The following is a 25605-nucleotide window of genomic DNA, read 5'->3' as shown; positions in this document are numbered from 1 at the left end:
ATGCTGGTGTATTGAAACCTATGAAATGCTCTGAAACAGTGCAAACCCCATCTTCTGGTCCTCTTGGTTGGCTTAATTGCACTGGGAAAGATCAACCGAGCACAGAAAATTATTTGAATCCAAAACAATGACGTATTTGATCGAGGCCTGTTAGGTTTATTTATATGGGTTTATTCATTCAATGTTACTACTTAATTCATAATATGGTTTTATTAGTGTAATCATTTAAGCTATGTGCTTTGTATATTATGTGTATTTTTAACCCTGGTACACTAGATGCCCATTGTGCATTAATAATTTTTCAATAACACTTCCTATTTACTTTTCTTTTCGCAACATCAGCTCTTTATATTTCCTTTATGCCTCTTTCTCAACCAAAAGGCAATGATGCACATGTGATAGAGTAGTGAAACAGCTGACTTCACAAGATGTAATGAAAAGGTCTGTGGTTTTGTTATGAGCGGGGCCCAGAGAAATTATCAGGCAAGGGGATAACCCAAAATCTCACGCATTCTTAAGGATAAGGCAACAAACCTCACAAAGCATCCCATGAAGATAAGTTATAGAGAGCTAAACCCCTGAGAAGAACAATCACATGAAGGCTATGTTATACAAAGGTTGCAACTGCCCCTGAGCAGTGTACAGATAGATGGTCAACTTGGTATTATTCAGTACAGTACAGATAATACAGTGGATGTTTCTGGCTTGTGGAGATAGACATTACACCAAGCGCCGGTGCAATAAATAGATACTTGAGCTAAGGTCTTTGCTGAACAACATTATCTGTTTGGAGAGATAATGCACAAGCGACAGGTCTGATTTACTTCATCCAGCGGTTTGAGAGACATGAACACAGAATTCATAAAACATAGACTACAATAATCCCGAGCAGCTGTTGATTGCACATGGAATATGGCACAACCGGTTCACAGCACTGACCATCCACCATTAATGTATTAACCCTTGTGTAGTCTTAACATTACGTATACTCCCCTTGTCCTAAGAGTGAATTAATTGAGTTTCTATTTTTCAAATCTATTTTGCATGAAGAAACAACCTGTCAGTCATCACAATCTTAGTCATCGAATTTTGAAAGTTGAAAAAAAGATAATTTAGGGGGTTTTCTCTGCTGTTAAAACAATAGTGGCAAGTCATTTTTGAGCCTTAAGACAACACAAAGCTTTAATACATACTGTTATAATATATACATACTGTTTTAATATATTTAATTTATTTTATATATGCTCTAATATATATTCATATAATATTAATATAATAATACATACTGTTTTAATATATACTTGATCTTGCATGATCAAGTGTCAAAGAACGTCAGATTCCTGATGAAGAGGAAATTTTATTATTAAATGAGATAATTGCCGCAATTAATTGAATGATTGTTCGACTTGAATAAATGCTATATCGACCTCTTGGCGGTAGAGGACTGAACTCGAATAACAACCCGAAGTTTTCACCCAAGTTCACTCTTCGATTCGCCCAAATAAGTTGATTTCTCGTAGGTCTGTAGTGGTTTGCCGCGGATACCGTCTGGGAGAAGATAGACAGGCTATTATTCCAAGAAATATTGAACACAGAGCGGATATAAACGCATGCGCAGATAACACAGACTTTAGTCCGGAAAGTTTGATCGTGATGTTATAATAGGAACAGGCGAGCGAATGGAAAACGCTCGTAAGGACTACGGAAAGTGAGTACAGCGTGAATCACAGCCTCTGAAAGATTCGCGCCGGAGAGTCATAGTTTCTCACACACATAGCCTATCTAATGGCCCTCAACATCAAGATATCCACTATTTCAACATGAAAAATTCCAGACCTTGAAACTATCCGTTGAAGAACTGCATGGATCCCGTGGCTGTTTCAGTGCTTAGATCTGTCAGCTTTTAGAGAGCAAGAGGGAGACTGAAAGAGAAGGTACGTGTTGCCTCTATTATTTTGTCGATGATCTAAATTAAGATACAATTTAAGATTTCAGAAGGAGTTGTAAAGCATGCAATTTATGGATTGAATGCGGACTCGGCCAAGAAAACACGATGGGACGTGTAGGCTAAGGAAAAGAAAAGAAAAACCTGCCGACGTCAGGTTCAAGGAAGTTAGCGATTGTCCTGAAAGTCAAGAGTCAGACGTGTCAATTAAAATAAGTGGAAAATAATTTAAACATCTTTCCAGATTTAAGCTCTATATGGGTTACAGTATGGTGTTATGGTGTATATTATTTATAATCGTAAAACGTGCGACAATAACTCCAGTTTCTCAGCAGGGACAGCCCGCAGAAACGTGTCAGTGTTGCTCACGTTAAGGTTGACAGAAGCAGTCCAAGGTGATCACTGACATATAATTTACCTGTAGACTGTGTAACCGAATCTGCTTTGAAGCATGCGATATTAATATCCGTCTAAATGTGAGTCGTTTTGTTATTGGAACTAGGAATCGTTTACTTCTTGAATTATACCCTTCGTTTCATGAGATTGGTTTTTACATTCGACAGGGCCAGCTTGTATTTTTAAATGCTACAGGTAGGTGGACTAAAAAAAAAACAGAGGTAAATCACAACTTTGCAAAATAGCCTATATCCCTTGTCTTGTCGCCTCGCATTACCGCTGATACGGATACGATGGTTGGTTAGACTACCTGGTTTGTTTTCATAAAACTAACCGATTGAAGCTAGGCCTCTGACGGATACCTGTTCGTTCTAGCAGGTAGGTGCAACTTTGACACCATCATGCCACAGAAACATAGCCTTGACGGCGAACAGTCTATTTGCTAAAGAAAACTGCAAAATAGTGTTATATTTGCTTAACCCAGGATTCATCTTACCCTAAACATCTCATCCTAATTGCGCAATACCACAGTATCCTAAGTAGAATCGATGGCCTGATCAAAAATAGAAAACAAAAGGAGCTATCAGATTCAAACCCTCCTACAGTAGTTATGTTTTTGGCATATCCTGCTGAACTGTTTTTGGCGCTTCATGATGAATTTGGAAGAGCATGCGCATTTACATAGCCAAGGGAACCAGATTACAACAGCACACCTGCGAACGTGCATGTAACCCACTGGTTATCAACCCAATCCCTTTATTATTTCGACACAGACACTGCTTTGGGATAAATTAGCATACAATGAAGTAGTAGGAGTTGCGCCTTCATAGGTCCACTAGCCTATGCGATCAATTTGATGTTTTTTTAAAGGCATTCATGTACAGTAAGAATATAACTGTTCACATGCTGCAGTGATGTGGTTTGTTTGAAGTGGTGCCCCGAGGCCATAGTATTAATGCGGGGGCGGATAAATCATTTTTTATTTTTTATTTTATTTTTTGTATCGGTGATGGTATCCGTGAGTTAATGGCTAGTGGTGCTCAAGCCACATTTTACCGTGTGCCTTATGGGGTTGCGCTTTGAAGAGGAGGCCAAATGTCGGTGTCGTGACAAATTTTGCTGGGACACCGTCTTCAATGTGTCAATCATGCTGGAGTGCTCGCAGATTGACTTGACAGCGCATGCAGCGCCAGCTGGTCTCAGACTTTTTGGGAGTTAACTGGGAGAAGTACAAATGTACCTTTTTCTCAGTAATTTTTCCATATTTGTGGTGATTGGTATTTATTATTGTATCACTTCAGACACCAGATGATATGTTTTACATGGGTATTTAATTAAATTATGTTTATATTCAAAGTATTTTAATGCTTTTATTAATATTTTGGATCTATTAATCTAATTGTGTGTGTGTGTGTGTGTATATATATATATATATATATATATATATATATATATATATATATATTATATAAGTCAACAAGGTGCATGATATCCAAATCCACACTACTGGATTTAAAAGGCACAGAGCATGTATGGCATTTTTTACTATTATTAGAGAGGAGTGTACAGTATGTATTGGTGTTTCTGCACAGACTAATATTGTAGAGTATGTAGTGGTGTTTCTGCACAGACTAATATTTTACAGTATGTATTGATGTTTCTGCACAGACTGACTATTGCACAGTATGTATTGGTAAAATAAAAACTGAACTGAGAAGGAAGGTGGAGTCAGAGATACTAGATAGTTAATTCAAAGAGAGTATATCCTCTGATTTAGTTAAAATAATGGCTCATTGCAGTTTGATTGAACCTGCAATATAGTTCTGGATTCTTATCTGCCACTGGTATGTACTGTATGGCAAAGCGCACTGCAGTATGTCACAGTCTAAAGCCTAAATCAGGACTGTGTCTGTGATTTCAGTTTAGATGCCTTCCATCTTGAGGCCAATGGGTGATTTTCACTGGGCTAAAAATAGTCATATTTCAACATAGTGAACGGCGTCCATCACTGTATTCTCCCATCACTGCATGTCATGTCCAGCCTTCCAGGATAACATTCCATCAATAGTTTCACCAACCAGTCTACCCTGGTGTAAAAATCCAGCTATGACCAGCTGATTCAAAACATATCTTGAGCTGGTCAAACCATGTTGAGGATAGAGCTGTCTGAACTGGTCAACCAACTACCATTCGTTTCAAAACCTAGCTCGAGCTGTTTCTTTCAGCAGGGGACTGACCTGACTAAAATTCATAATCCTGGTACAGTTGGCATAGCTGAAACACAGCGTGGCAGTCACAGCTCTCTTAAATTGACTGTTTTATTTTGGGAGATGTGTAAGTAAAATGACTGTGGTGCTCCTTAGGTGAAGTTTCCAGGGCTTGTTGATGTGTAGGCGTCACCTCGGCTGGTGCTGTAGTGTACTTAATTATGAAAGTCATAATAATATAATAATAGTAACACTTATGATACTCATGATAGGCCTTTATTTTCCTGTGCATGAAGGTTCATTTTCTGTTGCCAGCAAGTATAAAGAACATAACAAGAAAATAGTCTACCTCTAAAAGATACAGAATGGAAAAACCTTGTCCATATGGTGCATAATGTTATATACAGTCATACGCACATACACACATACCTAATAAAGTGCTTACTGAGTGTATTTATTAGACTTATTTTTTTTTCTGACTCTTCTTCTGCTGCTATAGCCTATCCACTAGGTTTGCCATGTTGTGTGTTCAGAGATGCTCTTCTGCATAGAACTGTTGTAATGTGTGGTTATTTGTGTTCCTGTAATTTTCCTGTCAGATTCGACCAGTCTGGCCCTTCTCCTCTGACCTCTTTCATTAACAAGGTGTTTCTGCTCATTGGATGTTTTTTGTTTTTCGCACCATTCTCTGCAAACTGTAGAAACTGTTGTGCATAAAAATTGCAGGAGATCAGCAGCTTTTGAGATACTCAAACTACCCTGTCTGGCACCAATAATCATTCCATGGTCAAAGTCATTCAGTTATTTCTTCCCCATTCTGACATTTGGTCTGAACAACAGTTGAACCTCTTGACCACATTTGCATGCTTTTATGTATTCAGTTGCTGCCACATGATTGGCTGATTAAATATTTGTATTAACAAGCTGGTGTACAGGTCTTGGGGCGGCACGTATGGTGCAGTGGGTAGCACTGCCGCCTCACAGCAAGGAGGTCATGGGTTCGAATCCCTGTCGGCCAGGGCCTCTGTGTGTGGAGTTTGCATGTGTTCTCCCCGTGTTCGCTTGGGTTTCCTCCCAGTACTCTGGTTTCCTATCACAGTCCAAAGACATGCAGGTTAGGCTGATTGGAGAGTCTAAATTGCCCATAGGTATGAGTGTGTGAGTGAATGGTGTGTGTGCCCTGTGATGGACTGGCGACCTGTCCAGGGTGTATTCCTGTCTTTTGCCCAATGTATGCTGGGATGGGCTCCAGCCCCCCCGCGACCCTGTTCAGGATTAGCGGGTTAGGATAATGAATGAATGAATGAATGTACAGGTCTTCCTAATAAAGTGCTCACTGAGTGTATATTCTTGCATACACTTACCCATGCAATGACATTAATTTCATTTGAAAGATGCACTTATCCAGAACAGCTTACATATAGGAAAAAAAAAGTTGGTGGGTTCATTCTCAGAACAGCAATTAAAGACACTAACACAACTAAAATGAACTGTTAACTGTTCTAACCAAATTAAATAAAAATATTAATTCAAAATTCTTACAAACTCTTCAAAGACAAGCAAAGGATCATAAAAATATCACATAAAATCATACAAATTCCATAACTTGCTGAAGCGAGAGTGCTACAGGGCGAGGATTGGAGGGGAAGGGTGGGGTGGGTTTTCAGTCCGTGACTGAAGATGGCCCATAATTCTTCAATCCTGACCGCTTTGAGAAGCTCTGCCACAGTGGGGCCTGTACAGACAGGCATGGTGACTGGGAGAAGCGACCTCAGGAGTAGTGAGCCAGTCCCCTTGGCTGTGCAGGACAGAGGAGGGTGTAAGGTTTGAAGACACTCTCACAGATGTACACATTCACTCCTGGATGGACCGTTTACTAGAGTAAACAAATACTTGGCAGCATATTCCTCAGGAAAACAAGATGTAATCAGAAAATCGGTAAACTTTTTTTTTTTAATGCCATAGTAACCGCAAGTTAGAAGTTCTGGAGCGTGGAGTGCAACACACATTTCTACCTCTTTCATCACTCAAAGGAGGCTGGGGGCTTTTCCTTCTTGAAGATTGGCCCAATATCCCACTCCACACAGTTCAGAACATGTCTTGTATGGCTACATTCCAAAAAGGACTGAAGCTATTCACAAATGCTCACACGCACACACACGCACACACACGCACACACACGCACGCACACAATGGTTTCAGTAGTGTAAGTGTGCTACTGAGACTCTCACTGCTCCATCCTGTCTGTTTTGGGGGCATGGAGGAAATTTGGGATTCCAGAGTCTTGGCTTCTCTTTCCATTTGCCAAGTCTGGACATGTAAGGACAGGTCAACCCGCCCTCTATCCCGCCCTGTGACAGAGCCGAAGGCTGGCTTGCACACTAGCAGTCCCCTCCCACCATTGAGAGATGACTCTGCCCTTCCCTTTCATTCACGTATCCTGTCATTTTCTGTAATTACCTCCACCGTGTCTTGGCTGTTACTCAAGTGTGTTTGGAAACCATGCCGTACACAGGTCCACGTTAAAGTGGGGTCTCAGTGCAACAGAGACGGCTGAATGACTGAGAATCCAAAGAGCCTCATCACACTAGTATGATAACTGCTCAGGTTCTGCATTTTGAGTAAATACCAGTAACTCGGTATAGTATTTAAGTTATTATTATTATTTGTTTTCTCTTTTACTGGCAGCTGCGCATCTTGAATTATGCCTGTCTCCCACACCTTGCACAAGGAGCACTGAGGCGAACTTCAAACATCTGCGTACTTCATTATAAAATAAAAGTATGACAACTCCCTCATCCATTCATCCATCCATTATGTAACCTGCTTATTCCTGGTCAGGGTAGCAGGGGGTCTGATGCACTTATCCCAGCATGCAATGGGTGAATGGCAGGAATACAACCTGGACAGGTGATCAATGCATCACAGAAACTCCCACATTACGATGGCTTATTCTGATGGAAATCAAGTGAAACCACTGGCGTGCTGCTGACCATGTGCTGAATATTGTGACATTGCGTATTTCCTTAGACAGAGAGGATGTGCCACTGTCATAAAAAACTCTTTCTCTTCCCTTTTCATCTTTCTGTCTCTCACTCTATCTCTCTCATTCTTTCTCTCTGTCTCTTTCTATCCCTTTCTCCTGCACAGTCGATTACATAGATAGATCATGTCTATGGTTACGTAAGAGTGTGGGCTACCCTGTGTTTTATGTAAGGTAGACCCATATGGCCCATGCTGTTCCTCTGGCCTTAGGGTGTGTGTGTGTGTGTGTGTGTGTGTGTGTGTGTGTGTGTGTGTGTGTGTGTGTGTGTGTGTGTGTGTGTGTGTGTGTGTGTGTGTGTGTGTGTGTGTGTGTGTGTGTGTGTGTGTGTGTGTGTGTGTGTGTGTGTATGATGTTCAAGCGTGTGTATTCTTGTGTGTTATCTTATGTTTATTTGGTGCATGTCTACATACACCTGCATATGCATGTGTATGAGACAGCATGAGTTTGTTTAACCCCCCAACTGAGACCAAATATATGATATTAACACAGATGGTACAAAAGTAAGATCATAAATGTGCCTGTCCACTTGCATAAGTTTGGCTTGCTTAAGTCCACGTCATCTGTTAAAGAGAGAAGCTTCCAGCTATTGTACAAGTTTTTACAGAAATACGCTCTGTGAGTGATTCAACACTTTTCAGAACACAGTCAAAAAGTTATTAATAGGACCCTTCGCTACATTTATTTTTGAACACATACTGTTCTGTTCTCTCTATTGCAAGTTTGGAAGAATTATTCTGTTATTTAAAACGACCAGTTGTGAACTTCTTTAAAGTAATTGAATTGAAAAGGCTAAACTACATTGAACTCTTTTTAACCAAAAAAGAGGGGCAAAACCTGACAATCACATATTGGATTCTGACCATGCAATTTCACAGAAAGTTTGTCAGACATTATTAAATTGTTTTTTTGTGTGTTATTATTCTTATTCTTACTATTAATAACACATTAATAATATCCGAATCACTGGCTCCCTCAGCGGTGAGTGACAGTGGCAAGACTTTGCCACTAGAGAGCAGCCATCAGACAACACCCTTTGGCTCTTTACGTAATGTAAGTTTTGGTGTGAATTCAGGGAATTCTGGCTTGCTGAGATCTTCTGTGTCCCTGGACGAAATGAGGTGAGGCCTGGTATGATGTGTAGGCCTTGGTTGCCGTGGCAACTCCCTGCAGTTGCACCAGAACCCTCTGAGTTACCAGCCCACACGGAGAGAACATGTTTCCTTGAACCCCAGAATTCTGAGAACAGGAGAGTGAGAGCGAGAATGAGTGTTCTGGCAATCTAAGCTCAAACCAATTTTTAACTTTCATTCCATTTGTGTTTCTCTGAAGTTACACAAACAAAGAATAGTGAAGAACAAAAGAGTTCAGCTCACTGTAAAGCTTCACAGGAGCACATGTTTGGACGCATGCACGTAAAATACACACTCGTGCAGCCTCACCAATGGCAAGTTTGTTAAAAGCAAATGCTTGTAGCTCTGCTTATAAATCAGTGTAAACCTCACTCTCCCCCCCCCCCCCCCCCCAGTGTGCTAAGAGCCAATGTCAGGCCCCATTTCAAACGAAACATATGAAGACTTCTAATGGGTTATTTCACACAACTGTTATTATGGGGGATGATACAGTTCCTGCCTCAGTACTTCTTCCCTCACAGCAGTGGAAGGGGGTGGGGGGGTGGGGGGGCATGGGGGTGTAGGTGGTGGGTCTGCTGCTTTCAGTGGATGTGGGAGTCTGGAATCGGGTGCCGTGTGTATTTTAGGCTTTCCAGGATGAGGGTGCCAGTACACACTCTCGCCACTCCGAGCCCACAGATCTCGCACATCATCGCGTACTTCATCTGTGTGGGAAGTTCACACCTTCTCTTTCACCAGTTCCTCTCAGAAATCAGTAAATATGGAAGCCGAATCTTTTTCTGTTTGAACAGTTCTGCTGTTTGCTATTTGCTTTCTGTGTCGAGCTGCTATGATGTTTTAATGGGACCATATGAACACTGCAGACAGACTGGTTGCTTATGACTGGTGTTATGTGTAAAGCGGGGGTTGATGTGTTGGTCAGTTTTAGTCATAGGGTGACACGTGCCCTTGTGCTGTGGAGAGGGGGGAGGGGGGGGGGGGGGGAGATTCCCGGGGCATTGCAGGGCATGGAATCCAGGCACGTGGCGGAGGATATGAATGAGGAAGAGCACTGACTATTTGGGGACAAACTGTCATGGTTTCCATTTGACCCAGATTAACTGGAGTTCAGCTATACCTGAGCTACACATTTCCACTGACCCACCTCAGCTGTGAGTTAGATATGCTTGAGATAAGCTTGAGCAAACTAACTGAAGCCTTGCAAAATGTCAGATTGGCACAATGCCTATACCAAAGAGAGAAATATGGAAGCAGCTGTGTTTATTCTGTGTAAAATGTCACCGCCAGGATGTATTTTGCTTACATCTTTTAAGGTGGCAGTTTGCATACCATGTAGTTCATACAAAATAAATACTTTACCTCAAAATGTGTATGGGGTATCTGACACATACGGTAGCCTATAATCGTAGTGTATAGCATCCATATGGTCCGTATCAGTCATTAAGTCTAATCTGTTAATGGCTCTCTTTTTGTCTTTGAAACTGGAAAAGTTACTTGAAACATGAGTAGCTGAGTGACTCCACACTCTGCCTTCTAACGCGTGCTACATGGGTTGGCTGGTGTGGGCGCTCTTACACAAGTTCCACTCTAATGCTGTTCAGGGGTCAGCAGGTCATTAACAGTTGGTGAGGTGCCACCAGCTGAAACACAGGCTTGCGGAGAGCTGCATTACAACAGCACTTGTACAGTAACGGCACATATGTGGGAGTTTGTAGACTTTGTGTGTTGGAGCGTGTGTTTGAGCGCCGGGCTGTGTGTCATGGGATACTCTGTGTGGTATGCTGTGTGTTTATTATACCTGAGTGATGTGTAACCTACCCCTCTCTATCCCCCAGATGGAGGACCCTGTGTATGACTTTCCGGAACCCCAGCCCCCGGTCCAGCGGACGTGTCCTCAGAGGGGCTCCCTGAAGAGCATCAGTGTGCTGGACCGGCTGCTGCTCACTCACCCTGTCTGGCTGCAGCTGTCAATCAACTCTGCTACGGCCCTGCACATCCTGCAGAGGGAGCCCCCAGGGGTAGGGCATGCACAGCCTGGCTCATGCACATACTCACCCATGCATTCCCTGCTGTAAGATTGAGCTGGTCAAGATGGTCATGAGCTGGTCTAGCTGGGTATGAGCTGGTCATAAAGCTGGTCTAGCTGGGAATGAGGTGGTCAACCAGCTAGTGCTGGTCTGGTAGCTTGTCTGTTTCAATACATAGCTTGAGCTGGTCAAACCATGTCAGGCTGGGAGCTGGTCTGAACTGGTAAACCAGCTAAACCATGTCGAGTTGGGAGTTGAACTGAACTGGTCAAAACCTAGCTTGAGCTTTTTTTTCAGCAGGATACATTACATTTACATTTGCATTTTAGTCATTTGGCAGATGCTTTTAATTGAAAGCGACTTACAAGTGCATAGGTTCTTCCACAAGTTAAAGCATCACATCCATAACTGGTAAAATAGTAAAATACACATGAAGGGCTGTTCTAAACAAAAATACCATCATCGTAAGTGCAATTATTTATTTTTTTATTTTTTATTTTTTGGTTAGACAAGAGGGATATCGGAAAAGGGGGGGGGGGGGGGGGGGCATACATACACACACACATACACTGTGCACTGCCCTGCTGCCCTTTGTTGGCATCATTTTAAAGAAATCTCTTTCGCTACCCATCTACTTTGTAACTCTTTTAGTAAAAGTCTATGATAATTCTGAATATCTGGGAGATGCTGCATCATTTTATTTTTTATCAGGACCATCATAGATATAGGTACTTATTTCTTATACATACAGCTATTTCTGAAATGTTTTGCATAGGCATATTCATCTTCTGCTGGTTCCTTTTTTTAAGTGACCATTTTCCTTTGCTTTGCTTTTTTTTTTGCTTCTGGTAAACAGAGGTTCTAAAAATCAGTGAGCAGGTAGGTTACAGCAGGATAGAAGTATGGTTTCTGTTGGAAGGATGTTTGTATATGAAGAACTGCTGGCAATAGGCTATGCTGTTATAGCTTGTGGCTTGTGAGTCTGTGTACACGCTTCCATTTTCATTCTCATTCCGCTGTCTGTGTGTTTTGTCCTCCTCGCTTCTGGGTGGCGCTACACAGAATTTCCTGGTGCGAAAATCCACCACTTCCCAGAAGAAGGTGCTGTGCGTGAGACTGACTGATGACAGCGTGCCCTCCTTCGTAAAGCAGTTCATCATCCGTGAGCAGGCCTCCAGTGAGTGTGACGCATCAGAGCAGCGTCAGGGCATTTTTCACTCAGGGGCTTGTGGGTGATGTAGTTCAGAACCATACGAAATGCACTACACAGCTTGAGCTTCTGCCTTGTGAGTGTAACCCAGGTAAATGGTAAATGGTTGGCATATATATAGTGCCTTTATCCAAAGTGCTGTACAATTGAGGCTTCTCATTCACCCATTCATACACACACTCACACACCAACGGCGATTGGCTGCCATGCAAGGTAGATCACCTCTTGTTTATACCTGAGATCGCTGTGGAGTGTAATCATGCCTCTTGGCTTGGAGTTAGCTTGCCTAAACTTTGCCCTGTCCTCTCTCCTCTTGCAGCCTTCTCCCTGGAAAGCTCAGCCATTAGTTTCCCAGACCTGTGCCGTCTCATTGCCTTCTACTGCGTCAGCAGGTGAGCCACCCAGGGTTCGGCCCTTCATACCTGAGCTTCGGGCTGCAACACCTGCGCTCCTTCACACTGCCACACCTGTACCTGGCATACCTGTACGTGCCACACCTGTACCTGCCACACCTGTACCTGCCATACCTGTACCTGGCATACCTGTACCTGCCACACCTGTACCTGGCATACCTGTACCTGCCACACCTGTACCTGCCACACCTGTACCTGCCACACCTGTGGCTGACACACCTGTACCTGGCAAACCTGTACCTGCCATACCTGTACCAGTCATATCTGTACCTGCCACACCTGTACCAGTCATATCTGTACCTGCCACACCTGTACCAGTCATATCTGTGCCTGCCACACCTGGGCCGTGTGCTATGGCAGGAGCAGACCCCATGGGAGCTGCAGCACAGACCCTAAAGCTTTCACTCTGTTTCAGGGACGTCTTGCCCTTCCCCCTGGAACTCCCAGAAGCCATTGTGAAAGCCACCTCCCACAAACAGCTGGAGTCCATCTCGCACATGGGTGTGGGTAAGAACTGAACTGCACCCACACTGGTGTGGGACTGCTAAACCACAGCCACGTAGAGTATGTAAGTGGGCTAAACCACACCCATGTGCATACAGGTAAAAGCTAAACCACAGCTATATGGGTATGTACAAAAAGGATCATGTGTATGGGTATGGGTAGTGTCACATCAACCGTACATCAAGGTTCATATTCATGAAGTTTCTTTATAGCTGAAATAGGTTAGGATATGGACATGGCAAACCTGGTCCTGAAACAGCACTCCTATTCTAACTATTATATGAATATGGGGTCAGAGCTTATGGAGCTGAGCTTGTAACCAGAAGGAGCTGGTTCAATGAACCTGTGTTTTCAACTAGATATATTTTTATTTATTGATTTTTTTCACATTTTTATTATGATAATTTTTTGCCTCATATATTGCTGTGCAAAAGAACAAGCATGTCTGTTCGTGACTGATCGTGAATGATCAAAATGTTATCAAAACGAAGTCTTTAAAACAATATTTTAATTTCCTTGCTTCATTGTGTGAATATTTTTTTTAATTATCCATTGATATTTTACAGTTCCTCCTGCTTGTAAGAATAGCAATCTTAAAGGCAATATACTGTAGTACGCAATGCAGTGCATTCAAAAGAATAGAGTAAGCAAATTTGTGCGAAAGTATTATATATTAACTAAGTACATATAGATTTTATTAATATAAAATGGCCTTGCTTGGTAATATTAACACAGCTTTCAATGAAATACAGTATGTACAGAATTCTACAGTGAAAAAACCTGTTTTTTGTTTTTTTGCGATGAGCATTTATACACACAAACCACAATGGGATGCTGCATCTGAACTTGCTAAAGGCTAAATGCGTCAGCTACACGGCAGCTCGGTCCTCACAACCCAGAGAATTAAAGATATGCTGCTAGATTTGTGCTGCCAAGTTCTAAATGTGTAGCCAAAAACACTGTTCTGCCAACCAAACCTTGGAACATAAATTAATTGTTACGCACACCATTTTGTGATTTTGGCAGCAATTGTGTGGCAACATTACTCTTTCATGAATCTGGCCACCGTTGAACACAGGAACTTTTCTCAAACCAGCATCTCAAGTTTTTGGTGTCCTGTCTCCCTCATTTTGCGTGATTTTGTCCATCATTTTTGTTCTGAACAGTTGGTTCATCTTTACGACTGTCGCAGGTTAATATTCACTGGAAAATTAAGTAATTACATTAAATTATATGGTAGGTTCTCAGTCTATGAATATTTAATGCTGTGACTGAGTTAAAAATGTACTTGCAAAACTAAACAATTTGGTCACATCATGATATGACTGAGTTTATCATTTATCATTAGAAATGGAGTGGAGAGCTGAATTGTTACATGCAGAGTGTTTAAACAGTGTTTGAGTAGGAGACACTGTCCTATAGACTTTCATCACTACATCCATGGTATTACAGCATCCAATATTACTAACAGACCGCATTGTGGAAAGGCTACTCTGTCTTAACAGATGCTGCTAGCCTACATTTGCTATTACAAAAATGTAGAAAGCAAATATGAGTCTCTGGCTGCCCCTTGATACTTGGTATTTTGACACTACTGAATGTGACAAAAACATTTTTATCACTCTGCCCTGTATTTTCACCACAATCTGTGCCCTCTGTTAGTTCAAATCTCAGAGTGAAACATCATAACATACTGTAAGCTGCTAATGAACAAGCTTTTTGGCCGCTAACAGATTTTGTGTGATATTGCAACTGGCCCACGTTGTGAGCCCATATTGCGCTGATTAAATTGCAAGACCAATTGGTGCACCCCTAATCCCCATGTTGTGCAGCTGTGATTCATTTCGTTATGGCAGGGTAATATACTGTGTGGCACTGCTGTTGTGACCTTTATCTAGGCACTCAACCGCTGTGGATGTAGGTTGACATTAGCTCAGGAGGTAAGAGTGGTCCTTTGGTAGTCGTTGAAGTGTAGGTAGTAGGTTGAAGTGTCGAAGTGTCAAAGTGTCCCTGGGCAAAACACCTAACCTAACTGGATAACAGCGCTACATAAATACAGTCCATTTACCATTGACCAAAGACAATGTGAGCTGTAAGTCTCTCTGGATAAGAGTGTGCGATGAATGTCTGAAGTGTAAAATGAACGCAGTTTCTCTGGCTTTGACTCAGAGTTCTGGAGCTCACAGCTGAACTTCCGCGGCCCGCGCAATGGTCCTCCGACGGTGGACGAACCCACGCTGCTCAGCCCCACGCCCCAGGACTGCGCCACGCCCCAGGAGAGCCCCACCCTGTTCCAGGAGTTCTGCCCCATCCGCACACGGAGCCCTCTGGAGCTGGACTACGGGGCGGGGCAGGGGGCGCTGTGCTTCATCAACCCCATGTTCCTGCAGGAGCCCGGGAGGGCCGCCCTCTACCGGCGCCACCAGTTCAAGCGCAGCCTCAAAGTGCGCGTCTCCACTGAGAGCTCCAGCCCCCTGTCGCCTCCAGCCGCCCCGCCGCCACCCCCGCCCCTGCTGGCCAAGGGGGGCCGCAAGAAGGCCGCTAAATCTGGGGGAGCGGGAGCGGGAGCGGGGGCGGGAGCGGGGGCGGGAGCGGGGGCGGAGTCGGCCGGGGGGGCTGAGCCAGTGGGAGGGGAGGAGGCGGTCGGGGACCCGGAGCGAGAGCCTGAGGATTCAGACTACAGGGAACCCTGCTTCACTCTGCTGAAGAAGGGCAGTACGCCCCCCGGCCTCATCCAGTGCCCCACTGCCCTCTCCCCCACTGAGGAGGAGGACTACCACATGCCTAAGGCTCTACTGCAGGTATAAGCACACACGCACGCATGCACGCACACACACACACACACACTACTGCAGGTATAAGGGAAGTATTATCACAAACTCAGAAATAAAGGTACGAAAAGTACCTAAAAAGGTAAAAATGCCAGCAACATATCATTTTTACCTTTGTGGCTTGGAAAAAGTACTCAAAGAGAACATGACTGTACTTCCAGGGTACATTCACACACACGACTATAAGCCCAACTTACTGGCGCGCATGAACACACGTGAACGGTCGCTCACATACACTCAGTGATGACTTTATTAGGTAGACCTGTACACCAACTTGTTAATGCACTTATTTAATCAGCCAATCATGTGGCAGCAACTAAACGCATAAAAGCATGCAGATGTGGTCAAGAGGTTCAGCTGTTTTTCGAACCAAATGTCAGAAATGTGATCTAAGTGACTTTGACGGTGGAATGAATGTTGGTGGCAGACAGGGTGGTTTGAGTACCTCAGAAACTGCTGATCTCCTGGGATTTTCATGCAGAACAGTCCTTGAATTGAGCGGCAGTTCTGCAGGCAAAAACACATTGTTAATGAGAGAGGTCAGTGGAGAATGGGCAGACTGGTCAAAGCTGACAGGAAGGTGACAGTAATGCAAATAACCACACATTACAACAGTGGTATGCAGTATGCATCATAACTCTAAGTGGATAGGCTACAGCAGCAGAAGGCCAATAAGTCTAAAAAATAGGTCTAATAAATACCTACTAAAGTGCTCACTGAGTGTACATGTATTCACACAATCAGAATTTAAGATTGCTGACATATTCCCCAGCGCCACAGAAATTAAACATAGGTAAGCTGGCCTCTTGTTGTGGTGAAATGCCCTTTTAACGGCGTGCCTTTCGTGCTCCGCGTGTAACTCCCGCGTGCCTCAGGGGAGGGAAGCGGGGCTGGTTCTGGAGCAGACGCGCGCCCCCTCCCTGAGCGAGCTGGACAGCAGCAGCTCCCTCAGCAGCCTGGACGAGGCGGACGAGAGCCCGGAGCGACCGGCACTGACCCGGGGCACCAGCTTCCCCGCGGCCCCCTCAGGGCCGCGCCCGCCCGTCTCCGCCCTGCGGAAGATGAGCGCGGCATTCGCCTCCTTCTTCGTCCCGGAGAAGCGCGTGGCGCGGCTGGTGGAGGACCTGGCGCGGGACCGGCGCACGGCGTTCGGGGGGCTGGTGCAGGACTTCCTGCGGCAGCAGCGGGAGGGGCTGAAGGCCCAGAAACATGCCTCCTCTGTCCTTCTGCTGCAAGGCCTGCGCCACTTCCTGTCCCAGGCCAAGCTCTTCCTGCTGGACTGTGGCGAGCTGGAGCCTCCTATTGAAACCCTTCTGCCTGAAAATGAGACAGGTAGAGTGTGTTTGGTCATACACGCACACGCACGCACACACATGCGCGCACACACACACACACACACACACGCACACGCACACACACGCACACACACACATTGATGCTTTAGAATTATATGGTTTTAACTGTTCATAGTAACATAAATATGTTGTTTATCGGGCATTAAACATACTGTATGTGTGTACTGTAAGTTTCACACAAAATTACTGTTTGAAAGTATATACAAATGCAACATTTAATGCTCAATATTTCAAAACCACTCAGAACGCAGATAGAACCTCATAACTCCAAGGTCACGTGAACAGACCACAGTATCTGATTGAGAAAGCCCATCAGCTTGTCCTGGCAGCTTGACATAGCATGTTGTGTGGAATGGAAACACTATCATTCATATATTTAGTTATTATTATATATTATGAAATGTTTACATGCTCCTCGTTTTCACAGCATGTGGTGAGCTAATTGCTTTCATGGTTTCATGGAACTTGGAAATGTTGTGCTTAGGAGATCCGTCTGGATTATGGTTGTGCAATTCAGAGAAAGAGCTCCATCTTGAATCAGCAGAACATTCCAGAGATAATTGGTGGGAGATTTCTGCTGTAGGGGATGCGTACTTGCTGGCAGAGGTTTTAATGGGTACATTTACTGAGAAGCAGGATTTTCCATTGTGGTGGTCTTAGCACAGGAATTTGAGTCCCCACACCTGTACATTCTCTAGCTCTTTCACGTGGTGTATAAACCTGAGTGGATTTGCATGATAAACATGACAGAGAGAGAGAGAGAGAGAGAGAGAGAGAGAGACTTGCATAATAACAAGTAAAGTCCCCTTTATTTATAGAGCACATTTAAAAACAAAAAGCAGTTCACCAAAGAGCTGCACAATATTCATAATACAAATGAGACAATATGTTCATGTACAATATAAAAATAATATATAAAAGAACGGTGTGCGAACTAAACAACAATACACTTGAAACAACAAAGCGACCAAACGTCCACCTCAGCTGAAGTTAAAAGCAAGGGAGGTGAGTTTTAGGTGAGATTTAAACATGAATGTTGGGGACAGATCTGACAGCAAGCGGTAGGCTGCTCCAGAGCCTCAGGGCAGCAATGGCCCTTCTGCTTACATACATATAAACCTAGTTTAGGTATATACTCTCAGGGTATGTACACCTGACTTTCATGAGAACTTTCATGTTATGTGTACTTGACTCTCAGGGTACAAAAAGGCCTGACACATTGCCTGTGCAGTGCAATTGGCAACACCAGTAAAGCTTGGCTTGTTTTACACTCTCCATCTATGCATGCTAGACTCAAGCTGTAAAATGACATCATAGGTTGTGGGTAATGTGGCTGGCTGAAATTAAATAGAAAACCGATAATTAGCTGGACCGCAGACATGGCTAAATTAGGTATGGCTAACAAGTGTTTTGTTTATTTTGAACTTGTATAGTATTACTGAGCTGAACGCAACATAAATTCAGCAGTGGCCTACATTAAAAGGATAACAAAAGCTTATTCATTGAACAGTTTACATTTGCCTGTTAATTACTGCATTTTAGGTGCTTTCACAAAGAAAAATAAAAGTCTTCCCTAAGTTTAAAAAATGAAAATTCACCAAAAGCAAAGACAAGCTAATGAGTTGTAAATTAAAAGAAAAAAGTATTATTACTTATTAAAGGTAACGCAAATGGACGTAGATTTTGTGTTTAAATCCCCTGCTGCTGTTTAGTCCCTTACGTTATTACAAAAGTGTAGCACCACCCTCAGCCATTTGGAAACAGGACTTGATTTTGCGAGTGGAGGCTTGCTGGAAACATGGTGTGAAATGTCCTGAAATGGTGCTGACCTCAGTATGACTGAGCTCAGTACCAGCAGCGTGAAAAGGCCAATAGAGAAGACTTGTACAGTATGGTATAGAGTGGTATATAATCCTCACTGAGTGCTCAAATATGAACCATGTGTTTAATTGTTTCTGGTGAATGTGTTTTTATTGGTTTGTTTGTGTGTGTATGTATGCATTCACGTACATGTGCACGTTTGTGTGTGGATGAATTTGGGGGTGTGTGTGTGTATGTGTGTGTGCATGCATGTGTGCGCGTGTGCTAATTTCATTTTATTCATTTAAACTCGGAGACACATTTAGATCAGGTGCCCTCTTTTGCAAGTGTGCTGAATGTTCACATACACACAACAACAATTTGAAAGGAAAATAAGTACTAAGTAATAAGTACAAAAAATAAATAATTAAGATTTCAATCGGAAACAAACGATACAGTCATTTAAAATAGTAACTTGAAAGACAAAGTAAAAATAAAGAAATGAAATGTGAAATGTTGTGTTGCGTGCAGACCAGGCGCTGGAGAAGGCCGTGTTCCGCTGTGTTCTGAAGCCTCTGAAGACGCAGCTGGATGCTGGGCTGCGCTCCCTGCACGTGCGGGACGGCTCCACCCAGCTGATGATCGACGGCTTGCGCGCCTCCCAGGACAAGCCGCTGGAGCGCTTTGGGGTACGGGTGGGCGTGCCCGATGCCCAGGTCATGGAGAAGGTTGGGCAGAAGCTGGCCCTCCTGCAACGTGCCTACTCCCCCATTGACAAGGTGCTGCTGCTGCTGCAGGTCTGCAAGTGTGTCTACACCTCCATGAAGACCGACCCTGGTGAGTTTCAGCCTCAGCCTCCAGCAAATTCTAATGTAAATAGCCAGCGGATGTTATAGCATGTCCTTCTTCCACATTGATTAGCACTTCAATCTCATTTTTTGATGTCTTCTAGATTAGATATTATCAGTGGAGAACTCTTGAATCCAGTTTCCCTTGCGGGGCACATTTCAGATGAAATGCTCAAAAACCCTCCACAGCTTTGCTGGCTAAAGATCAAGAGACATCCCACAGTAGTTACCATTACATGTGACACAGGTTATATGTGTAAGAGTGCACCCCAAAGCATAAGCTATATTACTCAGATTACCATGAAATGCCCCTCAGGCAGGGTAAGGGGTGAAGGGTGAGGAGCGAAGGGGTGCATTGACACATAACCGTCGTCTGTAAATCACGTGGTTCGTCCTCTTTGTCCTTCCCCAGGCCAGGAGTTTGGTGCAGATGAGTTCCTGCCGGCCCTGTCCTGTGTGATTGCGCAGTGCAACATGGCAGAGCTGCTGGTGGAAGTGGAGTACATGATGGAGCTCCTGGAGCCAACATGGCTGACAGGGGAGGGTACGAGCTCAGTACAGTCACGCAATCTTCAAATGATTTAAGTTGCAGACCTGCTCGATTGATCTTGTCTGGTGTAACTAGCCAACCAACAGGACCAGAAGGCAGGGTTTGATATTTCCATTTCATAGGTTTCAATACCAGACAAGCTCAGTAAAGTGTAGAAAAGTATTTGAATTCAAAAAATGTTATATTTGACCCAGGTCTGTTGTGCACAAATAATATTGGCAAATATCAGCTCTTCCAAGGTGAAGCATTCAAGTAGGTTTGCCCAAGCATTTATTTGTTTTGATTCCACAAAAAGCGAGTGTTATTGGAGATATTTTTCATACATTGCCTGGCATAATAATGTAACTGCTTCTTACAGGTGGATACTATCTGACGAGCGTGTATGCCAGCCTTTGCCTGATACAGAGCCAGCCCGAGGCCCCGCCCACTGGTGGAATAACGAATAAGGCCCGCGAATCACTGAAGGAGTGGAGCAGGCGCCGTAGCAACGAGGCCCAGAACCAAAAAGACCAGCAACACCAGGTCAGACAGCCTGGAGCACAGACATACCCAGCAACACCTACAGAAACTACTGAAAACAAAGGCTGTAAAACAACAGAACTCAGGCACTAAAACCACAGAACACACAGGCTGTAAAATTGCAGAAAAAACAAGCAGTAATGCCAGAGGACACAGGTGCTGTTTCAATAATCTGAATAGTATTAGGATTTAGTACTATTATTAGTATTATTTCTGCAGAAGCACTTTGTTTGTCAGTTTATTATTGGATTGATAAATTATACATCAAAAAATGTTGGAAGGTACCTCTTAAATGTATTGTGCATACTTTTAAATTCTGTAGTTTTGTTGTTGAAATACTGACAATAGTTGAAAGGTCTTCGGATTTAAAGGGCCATCGAAATTCACTCTACAGTTGTTCGGACTGTTAAAAGCTTTGTTAAAAAGTTACATTTATTTTCCAAAAGTGGGTGATGACACCAGCCCACCTGCACTTTGGATGCTTGGGGATACTTTCAAAGTGAACAGACACGCCTAAAGCACACAATGCGAAACAGTCGGACAGTAGCTAGAAGGTTGCAGTTTAAAATCTGAGATTCAACATGACTGTTATATATTTGAACAAGGTATCTGAACTTGTTTTAGTAAATATAGAGCTATTTAAATGAATAAAATGTGATTATGTAAGTTGTATAAACTGCAATGGAAACATAAATAATTGAGCTTCTTTGAGCCTTATTTACTTATTTTGTGAATGTTTACTAGTTGCAAGATTTAATATATTTATTCAACAACATCCATCACTCTGCAATAGTATAGAATCACCATTATACTGAAAATCTCATTTCTACACTTATGGGAAGAGCTGCTGGTGTCCCTCCAGATCAGGGATCAGGGATTTGTAGCGATACTGTGGGGATTTACAACACATGCGTTGTATTATCATGTTATTCATTGTGCTGTTGTTTACTGGGTAGTTGTAGTGTTGAGTGTTTTTTACATGACCAGAGCAGTTTCGGTTAGTATCGTTCTGCTGATTAGTTGGCCGTTTCCATGGCAGTGATGGTTCAGCTACCGTGGCAGTGGTGTTGATTAGTCAGCTGACTGAGCAGCTAAGTGGGAGAGTGACTTCACAGCTGCGTTTGTAGTGCTTTTTAAGTATCTCTTTGGGCAAAGACTCACAGCGGGATGACCCATATCCCACCATGCTACTGTAGTATTCCTATTTATTATATGATAGTGGTTCCAGGTTGTATATATTAGCTTATGTTTAGTGCTTTGTTGATATTGTGCTTAAACTTGCTGGTCTGGGAATGTTATTAGCCAGACCTGGCGTTGGCATACACATAGTTCTGGTGGATGCACAAATATCCTCTTTCATTGTAAGTTACATAGTAATTATTGTGTGTTGCTGTGGATGCAGGGGATGGTTGTTGGTTCTATTGGACTGGTGTTGGTTGTTGGTTCAGTGTTTCAGTGCTGGGACAGTGGATGGTTGCTGGTTCTGTGCTGTTGTGGTGTGACTGTGGTTGTTGGTTCTGTGCTATTATGGCGTGACAATAGATGTTGGTTCGGTACTGTTGTGGTATGATACTGGTTGTTGAAACTGTGTTGTTGTAGTATGACAGTGATTGTTTGTTGTTGTAGTATGACAGTGGTTGTTTGTTGATGTAGTTTGACAGTGGTTATTTGTTGTTGTAGTATGACAGTGCTTGTTGGTTCCGTGTTGCAGCGGTTCGTGCGGGTGCTGTTCCAGGAGGGAGAGTGCAGCTCAGTGAAGACTCTGATGTGGAAGGTGGGGGACAACGCCGAGTCCCTGGCCAAGCTCTGCGCCTCCAAATTTGGGGTGGCCGAGCCGGAGCAGTACACCCTCTACTGGCGTGGAGGTGGAGAGGCGCAGCCTGTCTCTCCAGAGGCCCAGGTTCAGGACCTGCAGATCCAGGGCGGAGCTGGCCCTGCCCTGACCTACCAGCGCTGCGACCAGGACCCCAGCAAAACGCGCAGGCTGACCAGAGGGGGCGCTGTGGACCTCGTGGAGTCACACTGAGAGCCCATAAGGACGGGGGCGTCTGCCTTTGTAAGGCTCTGGGTGGCGCACAGTCAGAAGGCCAGTATTTGTGTTGCTCATGCATAATTTCAGTCCTGATACAGAAACCAGGAAACCAGGTCTTGTAACTTCAATGATTCCCGTTCATTTCAGGAGAGAGGTGGACTCAGTGAGACTACAATCTCCTTTTTTCCCACATTTCAAGCCGACACTAGGAATATTGTTTCCAGCTGGACACAACCTGTCTGCCCCTTTCTCTAAAGCTGGAAGTGCAGTTTGTAACGGATAATTCGAAGCAGTCATTCCTTGATTAAAAAATGAATTAAAAAAGCCTCTTCAAGACTATAAAAATAATTTTATCTGTTATAGTCGGCATTCTTCAGTATTAAAATATTCCCATATTAAAACAAAACAACCTGATCATTATAAAAATATTTTTTTCTGTCCAAACCCATTCACACGCCACCTTTGACTAAGAGAAGTGAAAGGTAAGTGTGCTTTCCCATTGTTTACCAGTGTTAAATTTCCCACATTCTCAAAAGCTGAAAAATGGTCTATAAACTGTAGACCAGCTGGCCTTCTGCTTTAATATGGTAAAGCATAATAGGCTACACCTTTTAACGTCACAATACCTAGCGATTCTGCTCGGTTAGACACAAACATTTTTTATGTATTTATTTATTTATTTAGCTTTATTTGTGTGTGTGGGGGGGAAAATACGAACTGCCATCATGTGTGTGTTTTTTTTGTTTCTGGATGAAACAATATGAAACAATATGCTCTGCTGGTCATTTCTTTGACAGTAATATGAACATGAACATGGATGCGGAGAATTCCTGCATGCTGAGTGCCTCTGTGAAAAGATATGCAATGTCACATGTGATGCTTGTGTGTAAAGGTGTGCCGTATGACCTGTGGTGTGTGTAAAGGCGCGCAGTATGACGTGTGGTGTGTGTGTAAAAGCGCGCAGTATGACGTGTGGTGTTTGTGTGTTGTATTCTGAGCAAGAGCAGTCCCAGTACCTCCAGGCACTCTCCACTGTTTCAGTGTGCTGTACCATTGTCTCATGAGAACCAATAAAACACAAACGTGTACAGAATGCCTTTCCAGACTGCTTTATATTGTATTTACTCAGCAGACATCTTCATCTCTGACCCATTGCATATCTCACACTCCAGTGTCACAATTTTCTGTCCAGGATTAAAACCAAGAACTCGATCCAGTTACAACTTCTTCTACATAGTGTGATTAGCATAACTGCTAAATGCTCTTTTCCGGGTATTGAAACTTTGCACGCACGCACACACACACTGACACGTACACTCAGTGAGCACCTTATTAGGTATTTATTAGACTTACTGGTTTTGGTTAGGCTGCTGTAGCCCATCAACTTAAGAGATTTGACGCATTGTGTCTTCAGAGATGCTCTTCTGCATACCACTTTTGTGTGGCTATTTGCTTTACGGCCACCTTCCTGTCCGCTTTAAACAGTCGAAGAGGTCAGTGGAGAAGGGCCAGACTGGTCAAAGCTGACAAGAAGGTGACAGTAATGCAACTAACCACACATTAGTGGTATGCAGAAGAACATCTCTGAACACACAATGCATCAAACCTCTTAAGTTGATAGGCTACAGCAGCAGAACACCAATAAGTCCAAAAAATAAGCCTAATAAATATACCTGAAAGTGTTCACTGAGTGTAAGTAGGGTTTGTTTTAAAAAATAAATAATTTTAAATAAGCTTTATAGTTCATATCGATCATAGGACGAAAAAGGCTGGCATATTTACAGATACATAAAGAATGTTTAGTCTGGAGGAATTAAGAATGTGTGCTTGTATAGTGGAGCTTATTGGTGTAACAGATGGAATATTCCAGAAGGAATGGGGAGTACATATTTCTGGAGTTAGTTTTAGAAGTAAATTACTGCATGCTCTGGAATTCACTTTCACCACACAATTCAGGGTAAAATTCATAAGACCTGAAAGCCCCCCCCCCCCCCCCCAAAAAAAGGATTCAGTCAGCAAATTCAGTTCAATAGCCTATTTCCATTTAAGGGACACAACAAATATTTACCAAAGCGAGAAACCTATGCAGTTCTGAAACTGGCCACTTGAGAGTGATAGTTCAAATCGACATAGAATTTCAGGTTTTTCATCCTATGTAAAAAAACAAAACAAACAAAAATAACAATAGATTTCCAATAGTGTATGGCATTTGAATTTTTCGCCAAAATAAATTCTGTACAGCTCTTATTCAGAATTCACAAGGCTTGAGTACAACCGATCAATCGAATTGTAATTGTGAGTACACTTTTAGTCTAAAAATGGATTCAGGACATTACTTCACACATTCATATTTGAAATTCCTCTTAGTACACAGCCAAGTAAACGTTCCTAGGAACCAATCTAATGAGCCAGTGTTCCATTCAGGTTTTAGGTCCCCAGATAGGGTCTCTCTGAAGCCTTATACACAACATACTGTGTAGAGAGCAACTGAATAAACAGGCATGCTGTGTCCAAATGATATTACAGAATATTCAGGAAGAGTACTGAGATTGGCACATTTTATGTTGAGAGTACAAACCCAATTTCCTCAGGCTATCTGCATACAGTGGAAAGGGGTGTGTAGTGTTTTGGGAATGCAAGACACTGGAAATATGCATCCCAGAATCAGCCATTCACCCTGGATAATACCCTCTCTACCATGCAGCAGTAAAACCAGCTGCATTAGAGTAAACAGGTACCATTCTTGGCTTCATTTAAATAAACATTAAAAAAATAAAATACAAAAAGCTCAA

The 25605-nt window shown here is 43.1% G+C and overlaps 1 protein-coding gene across 1 annotated transcript; it reads left to right on the top strand.

The window, feature by feature from the left end:
* Window positions 1-1648: 1648 nt before the first annotated feature.
* Window positions 1649-23906, top strand: rin1a (Ras and Rab interactor 1a). Its single transcript, XM_061249359.1, has 11 exons — window positions 1649-1934; window positions 10560-10742; window positions 11814-11928; window positions 12281-12353; window positions 12790-12881; window positions 15048-15679; window positions 16585-17041; window positions 19396-19701; window positions 20125-20256; window positions 20621-20784; window positions 22493-23906. Exons 2-11 carry the CDS (start codon window positions 10560-10562, stop codon window positions 22805-22807), a joined length of 2469 nt encoding a protein of 822 aa, XP_061105343.1. The 5' UTR covers window positions 1649-1934; the 3' UTR covers window positions 22808-23906.
* The last annotated feature ends 1699 nt before the right edge of the window (window positions 23907-25605 follow it).

This window comes from Conger conger, chromosome 7 (assembly GCF_963514075.1).
Source record: "Conger conger chromosome 7, fConCon1.1, whole genome shotgun sequence".
NCBI lineage: Eukaryota > Metazoa > Chordata > Actinopteri > Anguilliformes > Congridae > Conger > Conger conger.
Note: the sequence above shows the minus strand (reverse complement) of the source record. Positions and strands in the feature narration are given on the sequence as shown.